The 23321-nt window shown below is 38.4% G+C and overlaps 1 protein-coding gene across 3 annotated transcripts in view; it reads right to left on the bottom strand.

The window, feature by feature from the left end:
- The window catches only part of DOCK11 (dedicator of cytokinesis 11), a 211793-nt gene that overhangs the window by 89108 nt on the left and 99364 nt on the right, over positions 1 to 23321 (bottom strand). For all 3 annotated transcript variants that reach the window (XM_019717035.2, XM_074323193.1, XM_074323192.1), the window contains 8 exons: positions 21894 to 21983; positions 9245 to 9363; positions 7609 to 7678; positions 7405 to 7530; positions 6403 to 6474; positions 5398 to 5544; positions 2510 to 2593; positions 1233 to 1344 (listed from right to left, as the gene is read on the bottom strand). In XM_019717035.2, the coding sequence (XP_019572594.2) occupies positions 1233 to 1344; positions 2510 to 2593; positions 5398 to 5544; positions 6403 to 6474; positions 7405 to 7530; positions 7609 to 7678; positions 9245 to 9363; positions 21894 to 21983 (820 nt within the window). The remainder of the gene's footprint in view (positions 1 to 1232; positions 1345 to 2509; positions 2594 to 5397; positions 5545 to 6402; positions 6475 to 7404; positions 7531 to 7608; positions 7679 to 9244; positions 9364 to 21893; positions 21984 to 23321) is intronic.

Below are 23321 nucleotides of genomic sequence, written 5' to 3'. Positions count from 1 at the left end.
TCAATGCTCAAGCTTATTGTAAAAGCAAAGAAATACACCGCCTCCTATGTTTTCTGGGTACATTAACTAAAGCCTCATTTTGACTAGAGAGGATTTGAAAAGTAAACATAGTCCCAGTCCACCTTAGCCATTCATCAAGTCAATTATTATTAAGAACAGCAAACTACTTTATAGTGAACCGAGTTAAACCTACCTACTGAAGTCAAACGGTCCACCGCAAATGAAAAAAAATCTAATTAATATATGAAAAGAAAAGGGACAAATAAAAAACACAGTAACATAAGAATAGTGCTACACAACAAAGCATTCAATAAAACTAGCAATGGAGATAACTGAAGGCATTTCACAAATTTAATACATGCATGCGACTATTTTACTCTGCCTCTATACTTTTTTTTTTATAATATTGCTCTTTATTTTTTAAAGATCTTATTGGGGGAGGGGAACAGGACTTTATTGGGGAACAGTGTGTACTTCCAGGCCTTTTTTCCAAGTCAAGTTGTTGTCTTTTCAGTCTTAGTTGTGGAGGGCACAGCTCATCTCCAAGTTCAGTTCCCATTTCTAGTTACAGGGAGCATAGCCCACCATCCCTTGCGGGACTCCAACCAGCAACCTTGTGGTTGAGAGGACGCACTCCAACCAACTGAGCCATCCCGGAGCTCAGCGGCAGCTCAGCTCAAGGTGCCGTGTTCAATCTTAGTTGCAGGGGGCGGAGCCCGCCATCCCTTGCAGGACTCGAGGAGTTGAACTGGCAACCTTGTGGTTGAGAGCCCACTGGCCCATGTGGGAATAGAACTGGCAGCCTTTGGAGTTAGGAGCATGCAGCTCTAACCGCCTGAGCCACCGGGCTGGCCCCTATACTTTTCTTTTGATGCTCCTTTGAGCAGAAATGCATCTATATGTGTGTTTTTTCAATTCGGTCTCATACAAAACTCCAAACACTACTAGAGAGAACAATTTTACAAGTATCTGACATCTGTGTTTAAGCAGTAACCTTTGTAACACACCCAATTTCTTCATACTATGAATACTATCACTGACACTATGAAGAAAATGCAGAATATTATTAATGAACCTATCTTCAGATAGTAACAGTTCTGAGGTTACCTTTAAATTGGCTGGTTTAACTAGAAAACATTATACTACACTAGCACTAGCAAAAGAGAGAGAGAGAGAGAGAGAGAGAGAGAGAGAGGATACAATTCCAAATGATGCAAAACACAAATACATACCTTGAACTCGCTGAAGTTTAGGTTTTGCAAATGCCATTGGCAAATTCAGAGGAATGTAATGTTCATGACTACAAATTGTCTGCAGGAATTCAAACTTATATTCAGCTAGAACCTAAGTGAAAAGAAATTATACATGAACTCATATTTAGTAGGCATTTAGCATTTTATGTTTAAATTAAATTTATTCGGGTGACAGTTGTTAGTATAATTACATAGGTTTCAAGTGCACAATTCTGTAATACATCATCTATATATCACATTGTGTGTTTACCACCCAGAGTCAGTTCTCCTTCCATCACCATATATTTGATCCCCTTTACCCTCATCTACCACCTCCCTTTCCCCCTTACCCTCTGGTAACCACTAAACTATTGTTTGTGTCTATGAGTTTTTGTTTCTTTGGCTTGTTCCTTTGTTGCTTTCAGTTTTATATCCCACATATGAGTGAAGTCATGGTTCTCGACTTTTGGCATTTACCATTTTAATAATTAAATACAGAGCATTAATTTTCAAACCAGAAGTGTTTAGTATTTGAAGGACACCTGCAGATGTGACCTGTGCAGGAAACAGTTAACATAGCAGGGCCCAACATTACTTTCCTTAAAAAGGCCGGTTTGCAAGGTTGGTCACTGGTTGACATTTGGGAAATTGGATTTTGAAATGTTCCCTACATGATAAGGATATACCTTCTGTGCCAGCCTGCTCAGACTATTTGCACAAACAATGCAATTTATGGTGAACATCTGCTTCCCTTTCCTTACCAAGACACTGGAATTTGGACCAGCCTCCAATACTTGACCAGCCCCAATAACAACTCTAAATCCCAGTCTCAAGTGGGCTTCACTGAACAGAAATATCGCATATGTGTGGCTGCATATGCACTGCTAGAGAGAAGGTGTGCTCTGTGTGACCCTTCACAGGAAGAGAGCATTCAGGAAGCCGAGACAAGGACTTCTAAAGACTCCATTTGAGTCTTTTCCCCTTACTAATCCAGCTGAGCATCCCTGCTGCATCACTATAATGGATCCTAGCCATGAGTACGACTATATGTTGAGTCCTATGGGTCTTTCTAGTGAACCGCCAAATACGTGGGTGGTCTTGGGGGATCCCCCCCAAACGCAAAACACTACGCAGTATTTCTTTTTTTGTGGTAAAACTACACTCAAAGTATCTAAATGAAAACAGCAGTTCCAAATCCTCTAGAGGACAATAAATGTCACCCTTGGTCTCCCATTCAAATGTCTGACATCCACTACAGTCACATCCTCACACTTTACCTTAGGATCTTTGGGGCTGAATCCAGATATGTAGTCATTTATTAAATTGAATACAAATCCTCTGTCCATTAGTGTCAAACAGCGCTATAGAAATCAAATAAAAATGAATAGTTAGTTGCATAATTCTAAAAGTCTTTCAAGTATAAGTTTCTTTTAAATTTTTTAATTTGTTCCACATCTAGCAGATGACATTCTCTCTTTTACAGGGAATAGAATAATAGCTTTCAGAGCTTTAGGTAACCTTAAAGAAAGAGACAAAGGGCAAGTGACGTATCTTTGGAACTGGGACTCAACTGTACAATTTTTAAGATTATGTATATGTATGCACATATTCAAATACACATGTGTATCTATATATACATACACATATATGTATATACATGTGTGTGTATATATATATATACACATATGTGTGTGTGTGTATATATGTTTATATATACATATACAGTGTATTCAGCTACACTGTCTCATTTTGGTCAATTCTCAAAGCTCAAAGTGGAGTGTAACGTGGTCAGTTAGCTAATGAAAGTGGGGCTTGCCTATGTAAACATTTCAGACAAAAAGGTAAGTTTTTCTTTGTGCCGTGAAGTCTTGTCTATTAAAACATTCTTCCTCTGTGATGGCCACATTCAAGGACACTCACAATCTTGTCCCAACCTACTTTTCCAGTTGCATCTCCCAACATAGCATAGTTCCTCTATTTATTACCCTCTCAAGATGCACTGTGTAGTCCCACTTCTGGGTCTTTGCTCATGTCAGGATAGCTAGCAATTCCATGATTACTTCTACCTAATCCTGCCCATTCTTCACTATTCTGATGAAGTTCCATCTTCCTTAACCACCTTGGTCCACAGCTCCCTCTAAACACTTTATTCTATACTAGCTTGTATTGTACTTATTATTTTCCTGTGTTTTCACCTAGATAATAGAAACGATCTCTTTTTCTTTGTGTTCTTCAGAGTACCCAGAATATTCCTGTGAAATAGAAGGAACTACTTGTCTCTCACTTCTCACCTCTCCTTTCAACTTCCACTGCCACTACCACTACTCTAGGGCAGACCCCCATCACCTCTCACCTGGATTAATGATGCAGGCTTATATTTATTCATTCATCCAACAATTTGATGACCTACTGTATTTGAGACAATGTATTACATTCTAGTGAATAAGACATGATTTCTACTCTTGTCCAATGATAAAGACAAATAAGCAAAAAATTAAAATACAGCGCAATAAGAAGTCCCAAACAAGTATGTAACAAGTAAACAACAGAAGGGGTGATCAACACTGCATGGGAAGGTTGAACCTAACAGATGAATGGCCTCTGCCAGGTAGATAAGGGGAAGGGATTGATTTAATTGGCTGCTCTGATGCTGGTGTTTTCCTCACTTCTTCCATCATACCAGCAATAAAATTATCCTCAAAAATCTTTGGTGTTTCTCCATTGCTTATGGATCGAAATGTAAATTTCTTTGCCTGACACTCAAGGCCTTCCATCATCTGGTACCAGATGACCTTTCCAGCTCGACCTCCACACATCCTAAACTCTCTGTTATACTCATCCCTAAACAATTCCTGAATGTGCTTATCTCATGTTTGCCCATGGATCCTCTATCTGCAACACCCTCATCTCTTGTCTTGGGGAACGTCTAATCTCTGTTCATACTCCCTGGTCATAATCCCTCCCTTTCTTGTTTTCCTATTTTATTTTGTTGGTACTTTCAGTGTAACCGTATAACATTTATCGTGTATACACATTTGAATATGATTACAGAGACAGCCTGTTGCATCTTTAAATCCTCACATAGAAGATGGACAAATATTTGTTGACTTAAGGAAATACTGCTATTAAATTGACTATGTTCTAGTCCTTTAAATAGTATACTTCAAGTTTAAACTCCATGGAAGAAAGTGAGATTTTAGATTTCAGACAGTCTCATCCTTAGTTTACTTAAAAAGATCTGTGAATGTTTGATTTTTAATACACAGAAAGGCTTACACAATAGTGTTCAAACTTTATTTTAATTCTGGCAAAGAGAGGTCTTATATCAGAAAGTCATACTCTGGAGATCCGAAATCTGGCTGTGAATTTTTAATACAAAAATGAGGGTACTAGACATTAAAACTGTTTGAATGGATTATTGACCATCAGGTTTTTAATGGAAAGTTGATACATGATGAAGAGTGGGAGTGAAAAGAAGCAAAAAACAAAACTAAGTGTATTACAAACCTATGCCCCTTCTCTGCAACAAATCAAATATCGTTGTCACCCACTTTATAGAACTACATTGTAACATTGCCGCTTACATACTGATAATAACAAAATATAACAGTTATAAATGAACTGTCTTTCATAACTATAGGAGTTTCTGGTATCTCTCAAAATAATCTCACTGGCCAAAATTAACAATTTTCACTTACATATATTAGCAACATGTAGACTGTAATTACATCAGCAAACAGGTTGCTTTAATTGAAGAGTTGCAAACTCAAGGGCCAGCAGGAGTCAGAGAAGCAATTTAAATGCATAGAGAGTCGGGTACACTAAGGAGTGGTGAGGATAGTGTTAACCTATAAAGTACAGGCCCCATCTAAAGGCACTCGAATTAATGTATTTGAAAAAACATCATGTGAAACAAGCAAAACATGCCTTCTAGCTAAGCCACCTGTGTGGGATCGCTGATTTAATTAATTAGCCATTTCAGTGGGAGGAAAAAAATCAAACTTGGCTGTTTAACTAAACTGATAAATCAATTCACTCACAACTTTCTCTAGCAGCCTTATAAAGACCTAGCTGAGTCTTTAGAAAGTGGGTTATTTTCCTTTGGCTTTAAAGACGATATTGGTGAAGAGTAATTCCTTATCATGTTCTGGCAGCCTTTACTCACCTTCAGGAAGCTAGCCAAACTATAATTGACATTTCTGGACTCATCAGGAATCTCCGCATAGCGAATAGTCACATGGGGAATTATTGCAAGAAGCAAGGAATGTAAGACATGATGATATGACTCAGGAAATCTCTGACCTCTGGGAAGCTTAAATTAAACAAGTATAGAAAAAAGTCAGAGTTGCAAAAGGTCAAAACAAATTGCCATATTTATTTTCAAATATATTCTATACATAAATGTGTTTTTAATTGGAGTATAATTTTTCTCCCAACTTAAAAGTGACACATTTTCGATCATTATAGGAACTATCTGGACTTCTAATATAAGCAGCTGAAATCATCAACAAGAGTAGGTCATTCTGACCTAACTTTAGAATCATGTCCCTGAGATGCAGACACAGCCCAATTTTTCATTCCATTTTTTTCCCGACACACAAAACATAGATGCATCCGTTCATTGCAATTTCAGTCAACCCATTCTATGAAAATTGTGATAAAAATGATGCATATGAGATGAATATTTTTTATTTCACAAGTCTTGGTTACAGTTTCTATAACTAAGAAAATTTATTTGTACCTCAAAACAGTTTGAAAACATAACTAAGTGTATACACCATATTCCAGGAACACATCTATTGCATAAAGTGTTTTTATTTTATTACTTATTTGATATTTGTTCATCTTCCAAATGAATGTTTTCAACATAGACATTTTTAAACCACAAGACAAAAGGAAAGCATTTTCCCTTTTCAAAGATAATACATTTTACATGGCAAATAACTAATATGAAAGAATCTAGGTGGAAGAGTCTCTGAAGATTAGACTTTAAACAAAAAGAACTGTCAATGTCAGCACTCAGATTTATGTACTACACCCATTTTTTAAGGAAAATTGAAAAAGCTAAGACCTAAGAGCTCTTATATATAAGGCTTTGCATGTCATGGCTATCTGTGAATATGATTAGTGGTCTCTATCTGTCTTAACTAGTACTCTTGAGCCTACTTACCTTAATTTTATTCTCTTCCAACAAGTACGTGGCCATAGATTTCGCAATAATTTCAAAGAAAAACCATGAGTACTAAAATAAACAAACAAAATAAATCTTTAATAGTTACCCAAATCTTTGAAGTTTAGCAAAATTTAACAAATCCATGTCTTATCTCTAACTTTAATAACATTTTAAAGTGTTCCCAATTCACTATCAAAGTCCCGCAGAATAACTTCAAATGGTGTTGGCAGAAAGATAATGTACCTCACAGCCGACTGTGATGTACAAAGGGCTTTTAGTGAGAATGTTTGCCTCAGTGGAAAGGGGTGTTTTATCTCTGACATTGTTTTGAATTGCCTACACGTGGTAGTAAGAGCAAAACAACTTTTAGTTAATTTTATCATTGCTTTTAAATTCTCTACAGACAATAAATCTCATTACTGCCTGCACCCAATAGGAGACACAACCCTGCCCTTGGTACACTGGGGTCAGCTCAAGTAGCATAGATGGTGGCCTACATATTGTAATTTAAAGGACACAGAGACGCTTCAAACAGACATATCCTAAGATACCTGAAATCGAAATTCTACCATTAATTATGGAAATTGTGAAAATAATGACAATAATAAGAGCCACCATTTGAGTGCCTACCATCAGCCAGAAACACTGTCTTAAATGTTTTACTTGTATTTCAGAAATGAGGAATTGAAGGCTCAGAGATGCTAAATAACAGGCCTCAGGTCACAGAACTATTATGTGGTGGATACAGGATTCTAACCCAAGTCCACCTGATCCAAAATTCTTTCTGTTACACATTCGACTGAGGGCAGGTGGGTGGGAAGGGTGAAGCAAATGGAAAATGTTCTTTGGAGAACTTGAGGAAAAAGGATGCATAGGCAAAGTGACAAGGAAAGGGAGGGCCATGTGAGAAAATGATGAAAGACTAGAACTCAAATGGGAGCATATCAAACAAGTATATCTCTTGCTGCTTTTGTTCCCTGGTCTGTCCTGTTTCCTTACCTTTAGCAGTTTGTTTATTGCTAAAAAGTCTGCAGACTGTTTCAATATTGCTATCATCGTGGTAGCCAGAGTTTCGTGTATGAGCTGGGCATGAGGAGCACTTGGTTTTTCAGGTCGGAAGCTATACTACAAACAAAGAAAATGAACTGTAAGACAAATTCTTACACAAAACAACTGCTCAGAAAGCAACCTCACTCCACAAACCTTTATGAATGATCTTAAATAACTCTCCAAGCCTTCTTCATGGCACTTGGACACGATATGTAAGAGAACCCTGAAACAACATTCACAAAAGTCAGCGTATCAGGCTATAAGTTATTACCATAGTTTGACTGTTAGGCTAAGACAACCATGTCTAACCCTAAAAATACCTATCATTGCCCGAATAATTAAAGGTGAGATGATTGCAGAAGATATAATGGTAGTTCGAGTCGAACAAAGATTTTGGCATCTAGCAGGCTCAGGGCCTTATAAAATACACTTCCTAGTTCAAAAGAAAGATATTTTATTTTGGCAACCCAGATGATTCATCTCCTTTCTGAATCTCTGTATACATTTGAAGTATAGTCATAGCTACGATGTAGTAAAAGACCTCAAATAAGATAAATATTGGGATCCCCTCAAGTGAGAATAAAAGGAAAAGCACAGAAAAATAAAATGAAAAGCATGTCAACAGATGGGGGAAAGGGAAGGGAGAGACAGGACAGGTATAATGACATGACCTAAAATTGGAAGTAAATATAAAAGTCATAGAAAGTTTTAAAGTTAAGAGAGTAGCAGTGCTTCTCTAACATTAGTATGCACCAGAATCACCTCGAGGGCAGACTGCTCAGCCTCTCCTCCAGAATTTCTGATTTTTTAGGTGTGGGGTGAAGTTCAATGATTAGCATTTTTTAATAAGCTCCCAGGTGATACTGATGCTGCTGGTTTGAGAACCACATGTTGAGAACCCCAGGACTACAGTAATGCTTCTTAAATTTTCAATCAGACTATCTCCAACAACAGATAAGAGCAAACTCTATGCAGGTGTACGAAGCTTGAGTCATGATGGGAAAGGTTGTGGCAACAGCAGAAGCAGCAAAGCCAGAAACATCCAGCACTGAGCTCATGATTTTTTTTGAAGTTTCCTGTTTTAATTTCAAAATTCTGGTGCATTCTGTGTTCTACTCTATAATATATCCATATTTGTTTCATATAAAAATTACACTCCCTTACTCTTTCAATTAAAAAATAATGGCTTAGGGCTACTCTGTCCAGTGTTAGAGCCACTAGCTACAAGCGGCTATATAAATTTAAATGAAATACAATTAAAAATTTAGTTTCTCAGTTACACTAGCCACATTTCAAGTGCTCAATAGCTAAATGTGGCTAATGGTTACCATGTTGGACAGCATAAGTGTAGTACATTTCCATGATTGCAGAAAGTTCTTTTGGACAGCGCTGGTCAAGGGCAATGGTTCTCAAACTCTGTTGCATTATGGAATCACCTGGGAAACTTAAAAAAAAAATACTAATGCTGAGTTCTACCTACAGAGATTCTGGTTTAATTGGTATGAAGTGTGGTCTAGAATAGAAAATTTTAAAAGCTCCCTCGGTGACACTTACATGCAGTAAACTGTTAGAACTCCTGGTCAAGAAAAACATTAAGTTTCTCCTATGGCTCCTGGTACCATCTAACCCTGGGGATACAAGTCCCCCAGTCTGAGACACATGTAACTAGAGAAAATTGGTATTAAATTTGACTTTTGGGTGCTCATTTGGAAGACGAATTTATATTTAAAATGAAGAAACGCAAAAGAAAACAAAACTTGCTTCTTTGTATTACAACACCAGAACTCACATGGTGCAGTTGATAGGAACGTCATCTTCGTGGGTCATATTTGTGAGAACTCGGAAGAGTTGCATAAGAATTACAGGTAGAAACTGTATCATGACTTGGATCTCCATGGCATGCAAACACTAAAATAAGTCATTATTAGTTATGAAAACAAACAGAAATATGATATAACTTGCAAATGTGAAACAACAAAAAATTAAGTAATGAGAAATATATTCACTAGAATATAAGCTCACTTAAATGTGAACTTCATGGAATAGGGGACTCTGTGAATTACTTATCCAAATCTGCATTTAATCACTCAGATTTTGTTAGTTTACTTAATATTAAGTGCTTTACTGAAGAAAACAAGTATAACTGGGATAAACAGGTTTTGGAATAAAGACGACCGACTCTCAGTAAACAAACAATTAAGGAGAGTGTGGATGTATTTGGAGGTACTGGAGACAGGCCTACAACCACAGCACTCAGTGTATTATAGAAGGGAATATGTCCCATCAGCTAATCTGGTGAGAAGTGGGACTCAGTAAAGTATGTTTCTATATATAATTGGTTTTACACTGGCACCATCTGCAAAACTGTGGTAGTTTCTGCATTTTAATAACCTCATAATAAACTTCTTCAAAGTGCTAACACTCTGCCTCTAGTGATAGGTGTATTAACATCAAAAAGAAGAAATGTGTTCATATACACATAGAAATGATACATGGAATAAAATTTGTAAAATTTCCTTCTTCTTCCAGCCTTTCTCTCCACATTCATTCATTCACACACTCATTTAATCAACCGGCCAACCACAAAATGAAAACAAAGCTTCCTAAGCACCTTCTACATCACTTCAATGTTTGATGCTACGGGAAATACAGAAATGGATGAGAAAAGCCTCTGTGCCTAAGGAACTCAATATTTATCTTTTAATCTCCCTGACTTTTGCTCTATCTTGCCATTCTTACACTCGCTATCCCTTTGCAAGACACTACCATTTATTTTTTTTATTAGGCTCAGGTTTACAAAACAATGCAATAGCTAGACATTAATCATTTAGATCCCTCACACAGTCATAATATCCCTACCCCATCTACTACCTCTGTGACATCGCACACAGCCATTACATTTCCACTGTCTCTATTCCTAATGCTGTACTCTTCTTGTAACCATATATATATATATATATACACACACACACACATATATGTATATATGTACATACATATATATATATATATATATATATATATATATATATATATATATATATATATATAATTATAGTTGACATTCATTATTGTTCAGCTTCAGCTTCAGGTGTACAGTGCAGTGATCAGGCATCTACATCATCCCTGAGGTGGTCTCCCTAATGAGACAAGTGTCCATTGGATACCCTACAAAATCTTTACAACATTATTGATTACATTCCCCAAATTGACTTTTGTATCCCCGTGGCAATATTGTGGTTACTGACTGTGCTTTCTAATCCCCTCACCTTCCCCCTTATCCCTACCCCCCTCCCATCTAGCAACCCTCAGTTTTTCCTCTATGTCTCTGAGACTGTTTCTGATTAGTTCATTCATTTATTCTCTTCTTTAGATTCCACATATAAGTGAGATCATAAGGTAATTGTCTTTCTCTGTCTGACTTATTTCACTTAACATAATGTTCTCTAGGTTCATCCATATTGTTGCAAATGGTAAGATTTCATTCTTTATAGCTGCGTAATACACCACTGTATAAATGTACCACAGTTTCTTAATCCAGTCTTCTGCCAATGGGCATTTCAGTTGTGTCCATGTCTTGGCTATTGTGTACAGTGCTGCAATAAACAAAGGGGTGCATACATTTTTTTGAATTAGAGTTTTTGGATTTCTCCAGATAGATACCTAGGAGTAGAATTCCTGGGTCATAAGGTAGTTCCATTTTCAGGTTTTTGAGATACCTCCATACTGTTTTCCATAGTGGCTGCACCAATCTGCAATCCCACCAACAGTGCACGAGGGTTCCTTTTCTCCACATCCTCGCCAGCACTTGTTGCCTATTGATTTCTTGATGATAGCCATTTTGACTGGGTGAGGTGGTATCACATTGTGGTTTTTATTTGTATTTCTCTAAATAGTGAGGTTGAGCATTTTTTTCATGTCTGTTTGCCATCTGTATGTCCTCTTTAGAAAAACGGTTCTTCATGTCCTCTGCCCATTTTTCAATTGGATTGTGTGGTTTTTTTTGGAGTTGAATTGAGTGAGTTTTTTATAAATTTGGGATATTAACCCCTTATAGGGTATGTCATAGGAAAATATCTTCTCCCATTCAGTAGGATCCCTTTTTGTTTTATTGATGGTTTCCTTTGCTGTGAAAAAAACTTTTTAGTTTGATGTAATCCCATGTTTATTTTTTCTGTTACTTCCCTTGCCCGAGGGGATATATCAGTAAAATCTTACTCTGGGTAATGTCTGTAAAATTTCTTCCTATAATTTCTTCTGGAGTTTCATGGACATTTAAGTCTTTAATCCATTTTGAATTTATTCTTGTATATGGTGTAAGGAGGTGGTCCAGCTTCATTTTTTTACACGTGTCTGTCCAGGTCTCCCAGCACCATTTATTGCATAGACTGTCTTTACCCCACCGTAAATTCTTGCTTCCATTGTCGTACCTTAAATGACCATATAGACATGGATTTATTTCTGGGCTCTCTATTCTGTTCCATTGATCCATGTGTCTGTTTTTATGCCAGGACCAAGCTGTTTTGATTACTGTAGACTTGTAGTATAATTTGATGTCAGGTATCGTGCTACCTCCCACTTTGTTCTTATTTCTCAAGATTGCCAAGGCCAACCGGGGTCTTTTATGGTTCCATATAAATTTTAGGATTATATGTTCTATTTCTGTGAAAAATGTCCTTGGTAGTTTGATAGGAATTGCATTGAATCTGTATATTGCCTTAGGCAGTATGGACATTTTAACTATATTAATTCTTCCTATCCATGAACATGGTATGTGTTTCCATCTATTTGTATCTTCTTTAATTTCTCTCTTCAATGTCTTATAATTTTCTGAGTACAGATCTTTTACTTCTTTAGTTAAATTTATTCCCAGGTATGTTATAGTCTTTGAAGCAATTGTAAATGGGATTGTTTTCTTAATTTCTCCTTCTGATGTTTTATTATTGGTATATACAAATGCAACTGAGTTCTGAATATTAATTTTGTATCCTGCTACTTTACTGAATTCATTTATCAGCTCTAATAGTTACTTAGTGGAGTCTTTAGGGTTCTCTATATATAGTATCATGTCAACTGCATATAATGACAATGTTACTTCCTCCTTACCAATTTGGATGCCTTGTATTTCTTTTTCTTGTCTGATGCTGTGGCTAGAACTTCCAGCACTATGTTGAATAAAAGTGGAGAAAGTGGGCAAACTTGCCTTGTTCCTAATCATAAGTGGAATAGTTTTAGCTTTTCCCCATTGAGTAGGATGCTGCTGTGGGTTTATTGTATATGGTCTTTATTATGTTGAGATATGGTCCCTCTATTCCCACTTTCTTAAGAGTTTTCATCATAAATGGCTGCTGGATTTTGTGAAATGCTTTTCCTGCATCTATTGATATGATCACATGATTTTCATTTTGCATTTTGTTAATGTGGTGTATCACATTAATTGATTTGTGGGTTTGAACCACCCTTGCATACCAGGAATGAATCCCACTTGATCATGGTGTATCTTTTTAATGTATTGCTGAATTCTGTTCATTAATATTTTGTTGAGGATTTTTGCATCTATGTTCACTAGGGATATCGGCCTGCAGTTTTCTTTTTTTTTGTAGTGTCTTTGTTTCATTTGGGGATCAGGGTGATAGTGGTCTCGTAAAAAGTGTTTGGGAGCCTTCCCTCCTTCTGGATTTTTGGGAAGAACTTGAGGAGAATACGTGATAATTCTTTTTTTAATGTTTTGTAAAATTCACCTGTAAAGCCATCTGGTCCAGGGCTTTTGTTTGTTGGGATATTGTTGATTACTGATTCAATTTCCCTGGTAGTAATTGGTCTATTCAGGTTTTCCATTGCTTCTTGAGTTAGCCTTGGAAGGTTGTATGCTTCTAGAAAATTGTCCATTTCTTCCAGATTGTCAAATTTGTTGGCATATAGTTGCTCATAGTAATTTCTTAAATTTTTTTGTATTTCTGTGGTGTCTGTTGTCACTTCTCCTCTTTCATTTCTGATTTTATTAATTTGGGTCCTCTCTCTCTTTTTTTGATGAGTCTGGCTAAAGGTTTGTTGATTTTGTTTATCTTCTCTAAAAACCAGCTCTTGGATTCATTGATCTTTTGTATTGTTTTTCTGGTTTCTATTTCATTTATTTTCACTCTGATCTTTACTATCTCCTTCTTTGTACTCCCTTTGGGCTTATTTTGCTATTCTTTTTCCGGATTCCCTAAGTGTGAAGATAAACTGTTGATTTGCAATTTTTCTTGTTTCTTTGGGTAGGCCTGCAATGCTATGAATTTCCCTCTTTGAACTCCTTTCACTGCATCGCATAGATTTTGGTTGTTGTGCTTTCATTTTCGTTTGTCTTGAGATGTCTTTTGATTTCTTCCTTGATCTCCTGGTTGACCCATTCATGATTTAGTAGCATGTTATTCCGCCTCCATGTATTTGTGTGTCTTCCAGTTTGTTTCCTGTAGTTGATTTCTAATTTCATAGCACTGTGGTCAGAGAAGACAACTGGTATGATGTCAATTTTCTTACATTTATCAGGACTTTTTTGTGGCCTAACATGTGGTCTATCTCTGAAAATGTTCCATGTGCACTTGAAAAGAACATGTATCCTGCAACTTTGGGGTGAAATGCTATGAAAATATCGATTAAATCCAAGTGGTCCAATGTGTCATTTAAGGCCGTTGTTTCCATATTGATTTTCTGTCTGGAAGACCTGTCCCTTGTTGTCAGAGGTGTGTTGAAGTCCCCTACTATGATAATGTTACTGTTGATCTCTGTCTTTGTCAGTCTGTTTTATATATTTAGGTGCTCCTATGTGCATAGATGTTTACTAGGGTTATCTCCTCTTGTCGGATCAATCCCTTTATTATTATATAGTGCCCATCTTTGTCTTTTAATATGTTCTTCATTTTGAAGTCTATTTTGTCAGATGTAAGTATTTCAACTCCAGCTTTTTTCTCATTTCCATTTGCATGAAATATCTTACTCCAACCCTTCACTTTCAGCCTGTGTGTGTCTTTTGATCTGAGGTGAGTCTGTTGTATACAGCATATACAAGGGTCTTGCTTTCTTATCCACTCAGCCACCCTATGTCTCTTTATTGGAGCATTTAACCCGTTTACATTTAAAGTGATTATTGATAGGTACATAGTTATTGCCATTTTTTTATTTGTAGTTAGATTATTTTCATCTTTCTTCTGCTTATTGAAGCCCTTTTAATATTTCCTGCAATGCTGGCGTGGTGGTAATAAATTCCTTTAGCTTATTCTTTTCTGGGAAGCTCTTTATCTCTCTGTCAATTTTAAATGCTTGCCTTGCTGGATAAAGCAATCTAGGTTGTAGGCCTTTGTTTTTCATCACTTTGAGTACCTCCTGCCACTTGCTCCTGGCCTGCAAATTTTCTGTAGAAAAGTTATTTGATGGTCTTATAGAAGTTCCCTTGTATGTAACCTGCTGTCTTTCTCTTGCTGCTTTTAGCATTTCTCTTTGTCTTTAAACTTTACCATTTTAACTATAATGTGTCTTGGTGTGAACCTGTTTGGGTTTATCCTGGTTGGAACTCTCTGCACTTCCTGGGCTTGTATGTCAGTGTCCTTCACCAGGTTAGGGAAGTTTTCGGTCATTATTACTTCAATTATGTTCTCAATCCCTTACTCCCTCTCTTCTCCTTCTGGTACTCCTATGATGCACATGTTGTTGCGCTTGATGTTATCCCAGTGGTCTCTTAAACCATTTTCATTGTTTTTTATTCTTTTTTCTTTTTGTTGTTCCGCTTGGGTGATCTCTGCTAACTTGTCTTCTAAGTTGCTAATTCAATCCTCTGCCTCATTTAACCTATTGGTAATTCCTTCAAGTGTGTTCTTTATTTCAGTTATTGTATTCTTCAGTTCTAATTGGTTATTCATTATGATTTCTCTGTCATCACTAAGCTCCTTAAACATTCTTATCATCAGTGTTCTGAACTCTGTCTCTCATAGGATGGTGACCTCTATTTCATTTGGTTCCAATTCAGGAGGTTTCTTCTGTTCTTTTATTTGGGACATGTTTCTTTGTTTCCCCATTCTGGCTGATTCTCTGTGTTTGCTTCGATGTATTAGGTAGATCCCCTAGAGTTCTTAGTTCTTGCTGGGTTACGTTATGTAGTATGTGTCCTTTATATTTGACTTGCACCACTTTCCTATTCTCCTGTACGTGTGCTTCACAGGTGACCCTTGTTTTGTGTATATTGTCCTGTTAAAGTTGATCTTTAATTGCTTTTGTCTTGTGAGTAGGTAGGATTGACTCTTAGGCTGACTAGTGTGAGACTTGGCTCCGCCCACAGTGGATGTTCTGCTGCGTGAGGGTTGACCTCTTAAATGAGGCTTGGCCCCTATGGGCTCTTGTGCCTGTAGAGAATTCCCTCTGATTGTGTCACTTGTAGGTCAAACCCAGTAATACTCTGCTTTGGTCTGGAGTTGGCCTCTGGGTGTATTGAATCTTGTGCCTCTTGGGCTGGGCCCTGGTGTAGGGCTATTGGAGAACAAAGCAAATCACCAAGCACAACAACAACAACAAAGAAAAAAACAAATTCACTCACATGTAAAAATAACCAATAACCCACACTCAACACAGGCAAAAATATCAAAAATACAAAAACAAAACAAAACAAAACAAAAAAAGCAGTGCCAATCTTGGCTTAAGCCCACCAAGTAATCTCCAGGTTGTTCTCTGTTGTACCAAAGAGTCCTCTGCGTATTGTGGAGGCAGAGCCGGCCACCTGGTGCCCAGAGTGAACCTGGGACTGCAGTTCTAGATGGTTGGCTAAGGGGTCTGGATGGTAGTTTTTACAAAGTCAGTGCAGTTTCTGCTCTTGCCTGCACATATGCGCACTGAGAGTAACACATCCAGCCCTGTGCTCAGGTCTCCTGAGTCTTAGGGTACTTCTTCCGTGTGTGTGTGTGTGTGTGTGTGTGTGTGTGTGTGTGTATGTGTGTGTTGTGTATGTGTGTGTGTGTATGTGGATGATGCCAGATTTCTGAGCTGCTGAAAGCCCAGAGCTGCCTCTGCCACCTGCTGCTGACCCCTGGGTGTGTCTCTGCAGTTGTCTAGGCAGGCCAGAAATGGTGGGGGCTGAGGATAGAGGAGTCTTCTGTCTCCTAGCCCATCAGTGTCACACTCTTCCCAGCCTCATCCCTTGGTCACAGCAGCTGCAAACTGGGTTCTCCCAGATCCTGAGGGCTATTGCTCCTGTGTAATTGGACACTACTCCTCAGTTCAGGGGCCAGCTTGAGTCTCTGGAAGGGCGGGGGTAGGATTGGGAGGGGAGGGGGAGGGGCCCAGGTATGGAGTTTATGTCCTTTGTCTGACCTAGGGCCCAGCTGGAGGTCTCAGCTGAGGTTACTGCCTCCAATGATGGATATGCTGCTCTCAGCAGGAGAGATCAGCTGTGGGAGGCAGAGAAAGAGCCCACCTCCTGGCTCTTGTGTTCTCTGTTCTGTCCTGGGACCCCCTGCGTCTCCACAGCTGCAGATGTGGGCTACGTCTCCACTCTGCTCCCTTCCCTCTTCTCCTGCGCGCCCAGTTTGCCCACTTTCAAGTAATCCTTATAAGAGTCTCTTAGCTGTTCTGTGTGGTGAGCAGAGAGTCCTTTGATGGGTTATAGATGTTCAATTTGTGGTAAGTTCCAGATGAAAACTCTAGAAGACCACCTCGCTACTGCCATTCCTATGACATCACTCTCAACACTACCATTTATATCTGAGTCATTTCAACAGGGACCTCTTAGATCTCTGTGCAGCTTCTCTTCAATCAAATGCATAAGGGAAGATACTGAGCTCAAGGAAATCATAGGCGATCCTTCAAGTTTTTCCTTACTTTTGCCCCCTCTTTTCTATCCTTATTACCATCATCCCTTTTCATGACCCTCTAACCTATAGCCAAAACAGTCTAATAATTTTCTAGGAAATCTCTGTACAGTTTATCTTTATTCCCAGTATGTCTCTCATTTCCTAATTAATCTTCCTAAATTACTGGTTACATCAGACCACCTCCTGTCAAGATTTTTTTTGATGCCTCCCCATTATCTAGGGCAGTGGGTCTCAACCAGGAGCCACTTTAATCCTTCCCTGCCCCCCCCAACACACACACACACACACACACACACACACACACACACACAGGACATCTGAGAACATGTGAAGATATTTTGAGTTGTCACATCTGGGGGGTGCTACTGACATCTATTGGGTAGAGGCCAGGGATGCTGCTAAACATCACACAATACATAATCCAGCTTCTTACAACAAAGAATTAGCATGCCCAAAATGTCAGTGGTACCAAGTTTGAGAAACTAGGACCTAGGATATTAAGTCCAAGTTACTTAAGAGCCAACCTACATTTTTAGCCTTAATACTCATTATTCTTCACAAGACCAAACTGGTGTCTTGAGTGATCCTTGAATGTATCATATGTACTCCTACTTTTGTGCGCTTGTTCACAGTTTTTAGCCAAATCCTAGCCACACTTCCAAGTCACGTTCAAAGCCCCACTTCAATGAAGCTACTCATTCACTCAATGAAGAAAGGCGCACTGAATGAACTACCAGTTGCCAAGCACATCTAAAAAAACATGGTTCCCGCCATCAATCCATTCCCAGTCTATGGGGGAAAAAGACACAGAACTAAATCACTGCAATACAAACTGCAAACAGTACAATAGTGGTATATACAAAATATACAAAGGAAGAAGCAACTGAGTCTGCAAGTGGGCATGGAATGTTCGATAAGGCTTCAGAGAGGAGGAACATTAAAACATAAGCATGATAATGTCCAAGAGAAAAGAGAGGTGGGCATTGCATGCAGAACTCATCTCCCTGCACCAGTCTTGCTCCTCTCTCATTTATTCTCAACATAGCAGCCAGAGTGTTCTTTATGAAAGCAAATTCGATAATGTCATTTTCCCCTAGTGAAAAAAACAAATCAAACCACCATGAACAAAAAGCTTTCAAGGGCTTCCCATGCCTACAGGAACCCTGCCCATCTCTCCAAACTCATTTCATGCCATCGTCTCCCCTCGCTGCTCACTGTGCTCTAGTCACACTATCTTTTCTTTTTCACAGTCCTTCAAACATGCCATTGCAAGGGCTTTACACCTGCTGCAATATTGTTATCCTTTTACACAGCTTTATTACTGATGCACGTCTTACTCTAGTCAGTCTCTTTTCAGCTTAACACATCATCTCTTCAGACAGGCCCTCCCTGACAGCTCTATCTAGAATACACTCCTGCTTATGTGAGATCCCATTAACCTGTTCTACTTTCTTCATAGCACTCATCTCTATCTAAAATTACTTTCTCAGTAATAACCTCTTTACCCCAACTAGAGCAGGTATGTTGTCAGAACTGTTCCCCATTATATTTCCAGCACCCACAGTAAGTGCTCAATATTTGGTGAACAACTGAATAAATGAATAAAATCGGGAACCATAAGATAAAGATGGGAGCCTCTAGTCTTGGTGGTTCCTCAGTTCACTGAACCCTTTGCACTCATACCCTGTATCCTGCATTTGACATTTAATCACATATTGCTTTGAACTGTCATTTGTACTGATGACCTATATTGCCATTTAACTTCTACGCATTCTGTGTCTCCAATTAGGAAATAAGATCTCTATGGAGAACGGCCCTGAGTTATTCGTCTCTGCAAGCCTCACAGCATCTAGGAAAATATTAAATACATAAAAAGAGCTCCACAAGTAGTTGTTAAATGAATTGAAAAACAATGTCATTTACAGGGACAACAGATAGCAAGGTTTGGTAGAAAGAATACGGAACTAGGAGTCAAGACACGTGTCACAGGCTCGGCTCAGCTCTGCTACTAACCAGCTGAATGACTACAGGCAAGTCACCTCTACTCGGGCTCCAGTTTTCTCATCTGTAAAAAAAGAAAACCTCTAGAATCTCCTTCAGCGCTAGCATTCCACAGAGCTGGTCGGCTTTCTGTAACCATATTGGCATTTCACTCACTGTCACTAGAGGGAGAGAGTGGGTCGCAAATGTCAGAAATTCCTACACCCTTAAAAGCACAAACATGAGTATTTTCTTTTTTTCTGTTTTAACACGTTGCGTACGGCGGGGTTTAAATCCCTCATACCCCTCTGTTCTGGCAGGTTTTTAAAAGAAACTACTTTAAAATGCACTCTTCTCTTTAAAGCGTAAATGCTTCTATGTCATTTATTATTTTTCTATGGAATTTTTTAGGATTTACTCACCTATGATGTTAGTAATCCCTCCTGGTGTGATACTGCAGAAAGCAGCTTCCTTTGTTATTAACGAAACACAAATAATTCAATAAAATGTGCAAAGTAAAAAGAGTCAACAGTAAAAACGAGAATTCTCATTATCCGTCCTTAATGCATGGCTCAGAAAAAAACGAAGATTCTCGTGATCCGTACGCAACGTGTTAAGAATACCAGTATATAAAAAGGATGTCTTGTTCCATTTCATTCTATTAAAACCTTTACAAAGCTTCCTCACTGGATGAAAAGCCAAGGATCTTAACAGGCTAAGCATTCATATATAGAGCTGGAGTTCTAGACATTACCCGAGGGAAGGATTTGAAAGTTAGATGACTGTTATACTTCTTAGTGATAATTAAGAATGATAGCCACCATTTATCAACTATCTCCCTGCTTCTACCCTTCTGACAATGTATTTCTATGATAAGCAGAATGATACTTTAAAAACCAAAGTCACAGATGTCATGCCTTTTTTCAAAGCCCTACAAGGTTTCCCATCTCGTTCAGAATACAATCCAAACTCCTCACCATGGCTTATGAGGCCTTACCCAAACAGCTCCCCAGCTACCTTTCCAATGTGATGTCTTATCACTCTGCAACAACCACAATGGAATTCCTGCTGTCCCTTGGACGCAGCAAGCAAGCTCCTCAGAGTCTTTGTACTTGCTATTCCCAGCTCTCCGTCAGAAATCCAGAGTTGGTGCCCTCATTTCCTTTAGGTCTCTGTCAAATGTCACTTTACCAAAGAGATCTCCTCTGGCATTTGATCCTAAAGAGCGAACTCTTATCACCCCTTATCTCCCTTCACTATGTTTTGGTTTTCCTTATAGAACTTATTACCACCTGACATGATGCATCTATATTGGTATCGATATATCTATATCTACACATATCTATCTATATCCGTATACCTCTCTCTCTCTCGCTCTCTCTCTCTCTCTCTCTCTCTCTCTCTCTCTCTCTCTCTCTCTCTCTCTATATATATATATATATATATATATATATATATATTTTTTTTTTTTTTTTTTTTTTTCCCGTCCATCTGCCTCCACAAGAAAGCAAGCTCCTTGACCACAGGGACATTGTTTTCTTCACTTACATTCCCAATGCTTAGAATGATGCCTGGCCCATAGGAAAGCACTTCAGAAATAAGTATGGAATGAACAATTACTATACAGCAGATATATTATCTCACTTCGGCCTCATGACCACCCTAAAAATTGACATTATTGTTATCCCTATGAGACCGATGAAGACACAAAGGCTTGGAGAAGTAAAGTAACTTGGCCAAGGTCAATCACCAAGTTACTAAGTGACAGATCTGGGACACAAACTCAGTCTGTGAGTCCAGAACCCATACATGTCATCTCATGTCATACTACCTCTCTAAAAGAAATGAACAGTTTTGTTTCCTGAGAATAATAAGCAATAACAGGTCCAAAGGGAAATCCTATAGAGGTGTCATTTAAAAATCAAAATTCCTAGTGGTGTAAATGTCTATTACATTGTTTTGTACACGTGAAACTAATAAAAAGAAATCAAAATTCCTTAGACTTGCCATGTCTGACCTACTAAAGGAGCAACCAAAAGAAGAGAGTCACTATCAGCTAGGTCTTATGCTGTGCACTTCAGTCCTAGCACACTAGGGACTAACTGTAGCCTTGGGTTCTCAATACATTTGATAAGATATGGTAGTTCTTAAGACTCTCTCCTATGCAACATGCAGAAACTAGGTTTCTTTAGTTGACCCTTTTGATAGTCTCTCATGCACAGACACAGGAACCATTTTACATTTTATCCCAAACAAAAGTGATTCTGTTTCTCCTGGCCCTTTTCCCTATTGCATTCTCCACCCTTCCTGGGCAGTCAGCAGGAAGAGAAAAGACCTGAAAAATCAATTTGTGGAACTGAAATAAACACTGTCAGGAGATTTTCCAAAACATGTCATCGAATTCTGGCCATAACATTTTCTTCCTAATATAGCAACTCTGCTGCCTGCTTCTAAACAGCCACTTGATGGAAAAGTACATAATAAAAAGTATTGTCTCGAGGATACACAGCCAAAAGTATTTTAAAGTATTAGTTTGATTCCCCCTCCTACCCCACATCAAAATGTGGCAACAGAAAGACATAAAAAACAAACTTTTGCCGAAAGCTGCTGTTCATTTACCTTTAAAAATTTAATGAGCTCCCCTGGAACTTCTTTTGAGCCTGATTGAATCAGCTGGCAATGATGGAAGAATTTGTGCACATGTAGATCCTGAAAAACAGATGGACACAGCCATATGAAATTTGATTCATTACCCACAGATGCTGGCTCTCTCCCTCTTCCTCCTCCCGCATCTTGCAAACCTCTTTATCTGGGTATTCTAATGCCCAGACTCGGCAGCTGCAGCTACCAACATGTGTGTCCATGTCCAAGGGGCCTCCTGACCATCACACAAAGCAGCAAGACCAGGTAAATTCAGCATGGACCTGCGCACAGCAGGTAGGCCACAATTTATGCCCAACTAGTCAACATTCATTTAATTCCTTTTTTGCCTGGTAGTGTAGTCTGTGAAGTTGGGCTGCTTCTACATTTTAATGAAATGAGCAGGAACAGAGGTCAGAACTGACAACTGAAGAAAAGATAGCAAGCAGGGGTTACCAGAACAATAGTCTCAGGCATTCAGTGCCCAATTTCCCACAGCACTTCACCGGTGAGTCCAGAGGTCCTCTATGGTATCTATATACACTGATTTTGTGGACATCGTAGACTATATCAGGAATTCGAAAAACGAAATTTGGATTTTGATCTGCTTCCTCTAATTATGACTTGTGTAACCTTGGGTAAATCATCTAACCTGACTGAGCCACAGTTTCTTCATCTATAAAATGGTTGTGTGGGCAGCGGGGAGTGAAGAGGACCTTGGAGGCCACACCAAGGAGCGTGGACTTCATCTTCTCCATCCCTGATTTTCCACACTGGGCTTCAGGCTTCCCACAGATGTTTGATTGCAATTTCATGGGTGCTGAGGCTAAGAGTCGACTGTTAGCAGCTAGCCACCCATGATCCACTGACTTCAAATTTCTGTGTTCAACTCTAGTCTAGCCAGGAGAAAATCATCAGACAAATTCCAATAAAGGAGCAGCCTACAAAATACCTACAAGATACTAGTAACTCCTGAAAATTGACAAGGTCATAAAAAATAAGGAAAGTCTGAGAACTTGTCACAGCCAAGAGAAGCCTGAGGAGATATGACAACGAAATGTAATGTGCTATCCTGGATAGGATCCTGGAACAGAAAAAGGGCATTAATAGGTAAAAAGTAAGGAAATCTGAATAAAGTACAGATTTTAGTTAATAATTATGTATCAATATTGGTTCATTAATTGTAACAAATGTGCCAGACTGATGTAAGAGGTTTGTAACAGGGGAAACCAGGTACAGGATATAAAGGAACTCTCTGTACTCGTCTCACAATTTTTCTGTAAATTTAAAACTGGTAAAAAAAAAAAAAAAAACTTTAAAAAATGGTGACAAAAGCCTCCACATTCCTTTCAGAGTTTTGTGAGGCTCAAATTAGTTAATGGGAATAAAAGGATTTTATAATTTATG

Source organism: Rhinolophus sinicus, chromosome X (assembly GCF_036562045.2).
Source record: "Rhinolophus sinicus isolate RSC01 chromosome X, ASM3656204v1, whole genome shotgun sequence".
Classification (NCBI taxonomy): Eukaryota; Metazoa; Chordata; class Mammalia; order Chiroptera; family Rhinolophidae; genus Rhinolophus; species Rhinolophus sinicus.
Note: the sequence above shows the minus strand (reverse complement) of the source record. Positions and strands in the feature narration are given on the sequence as shown.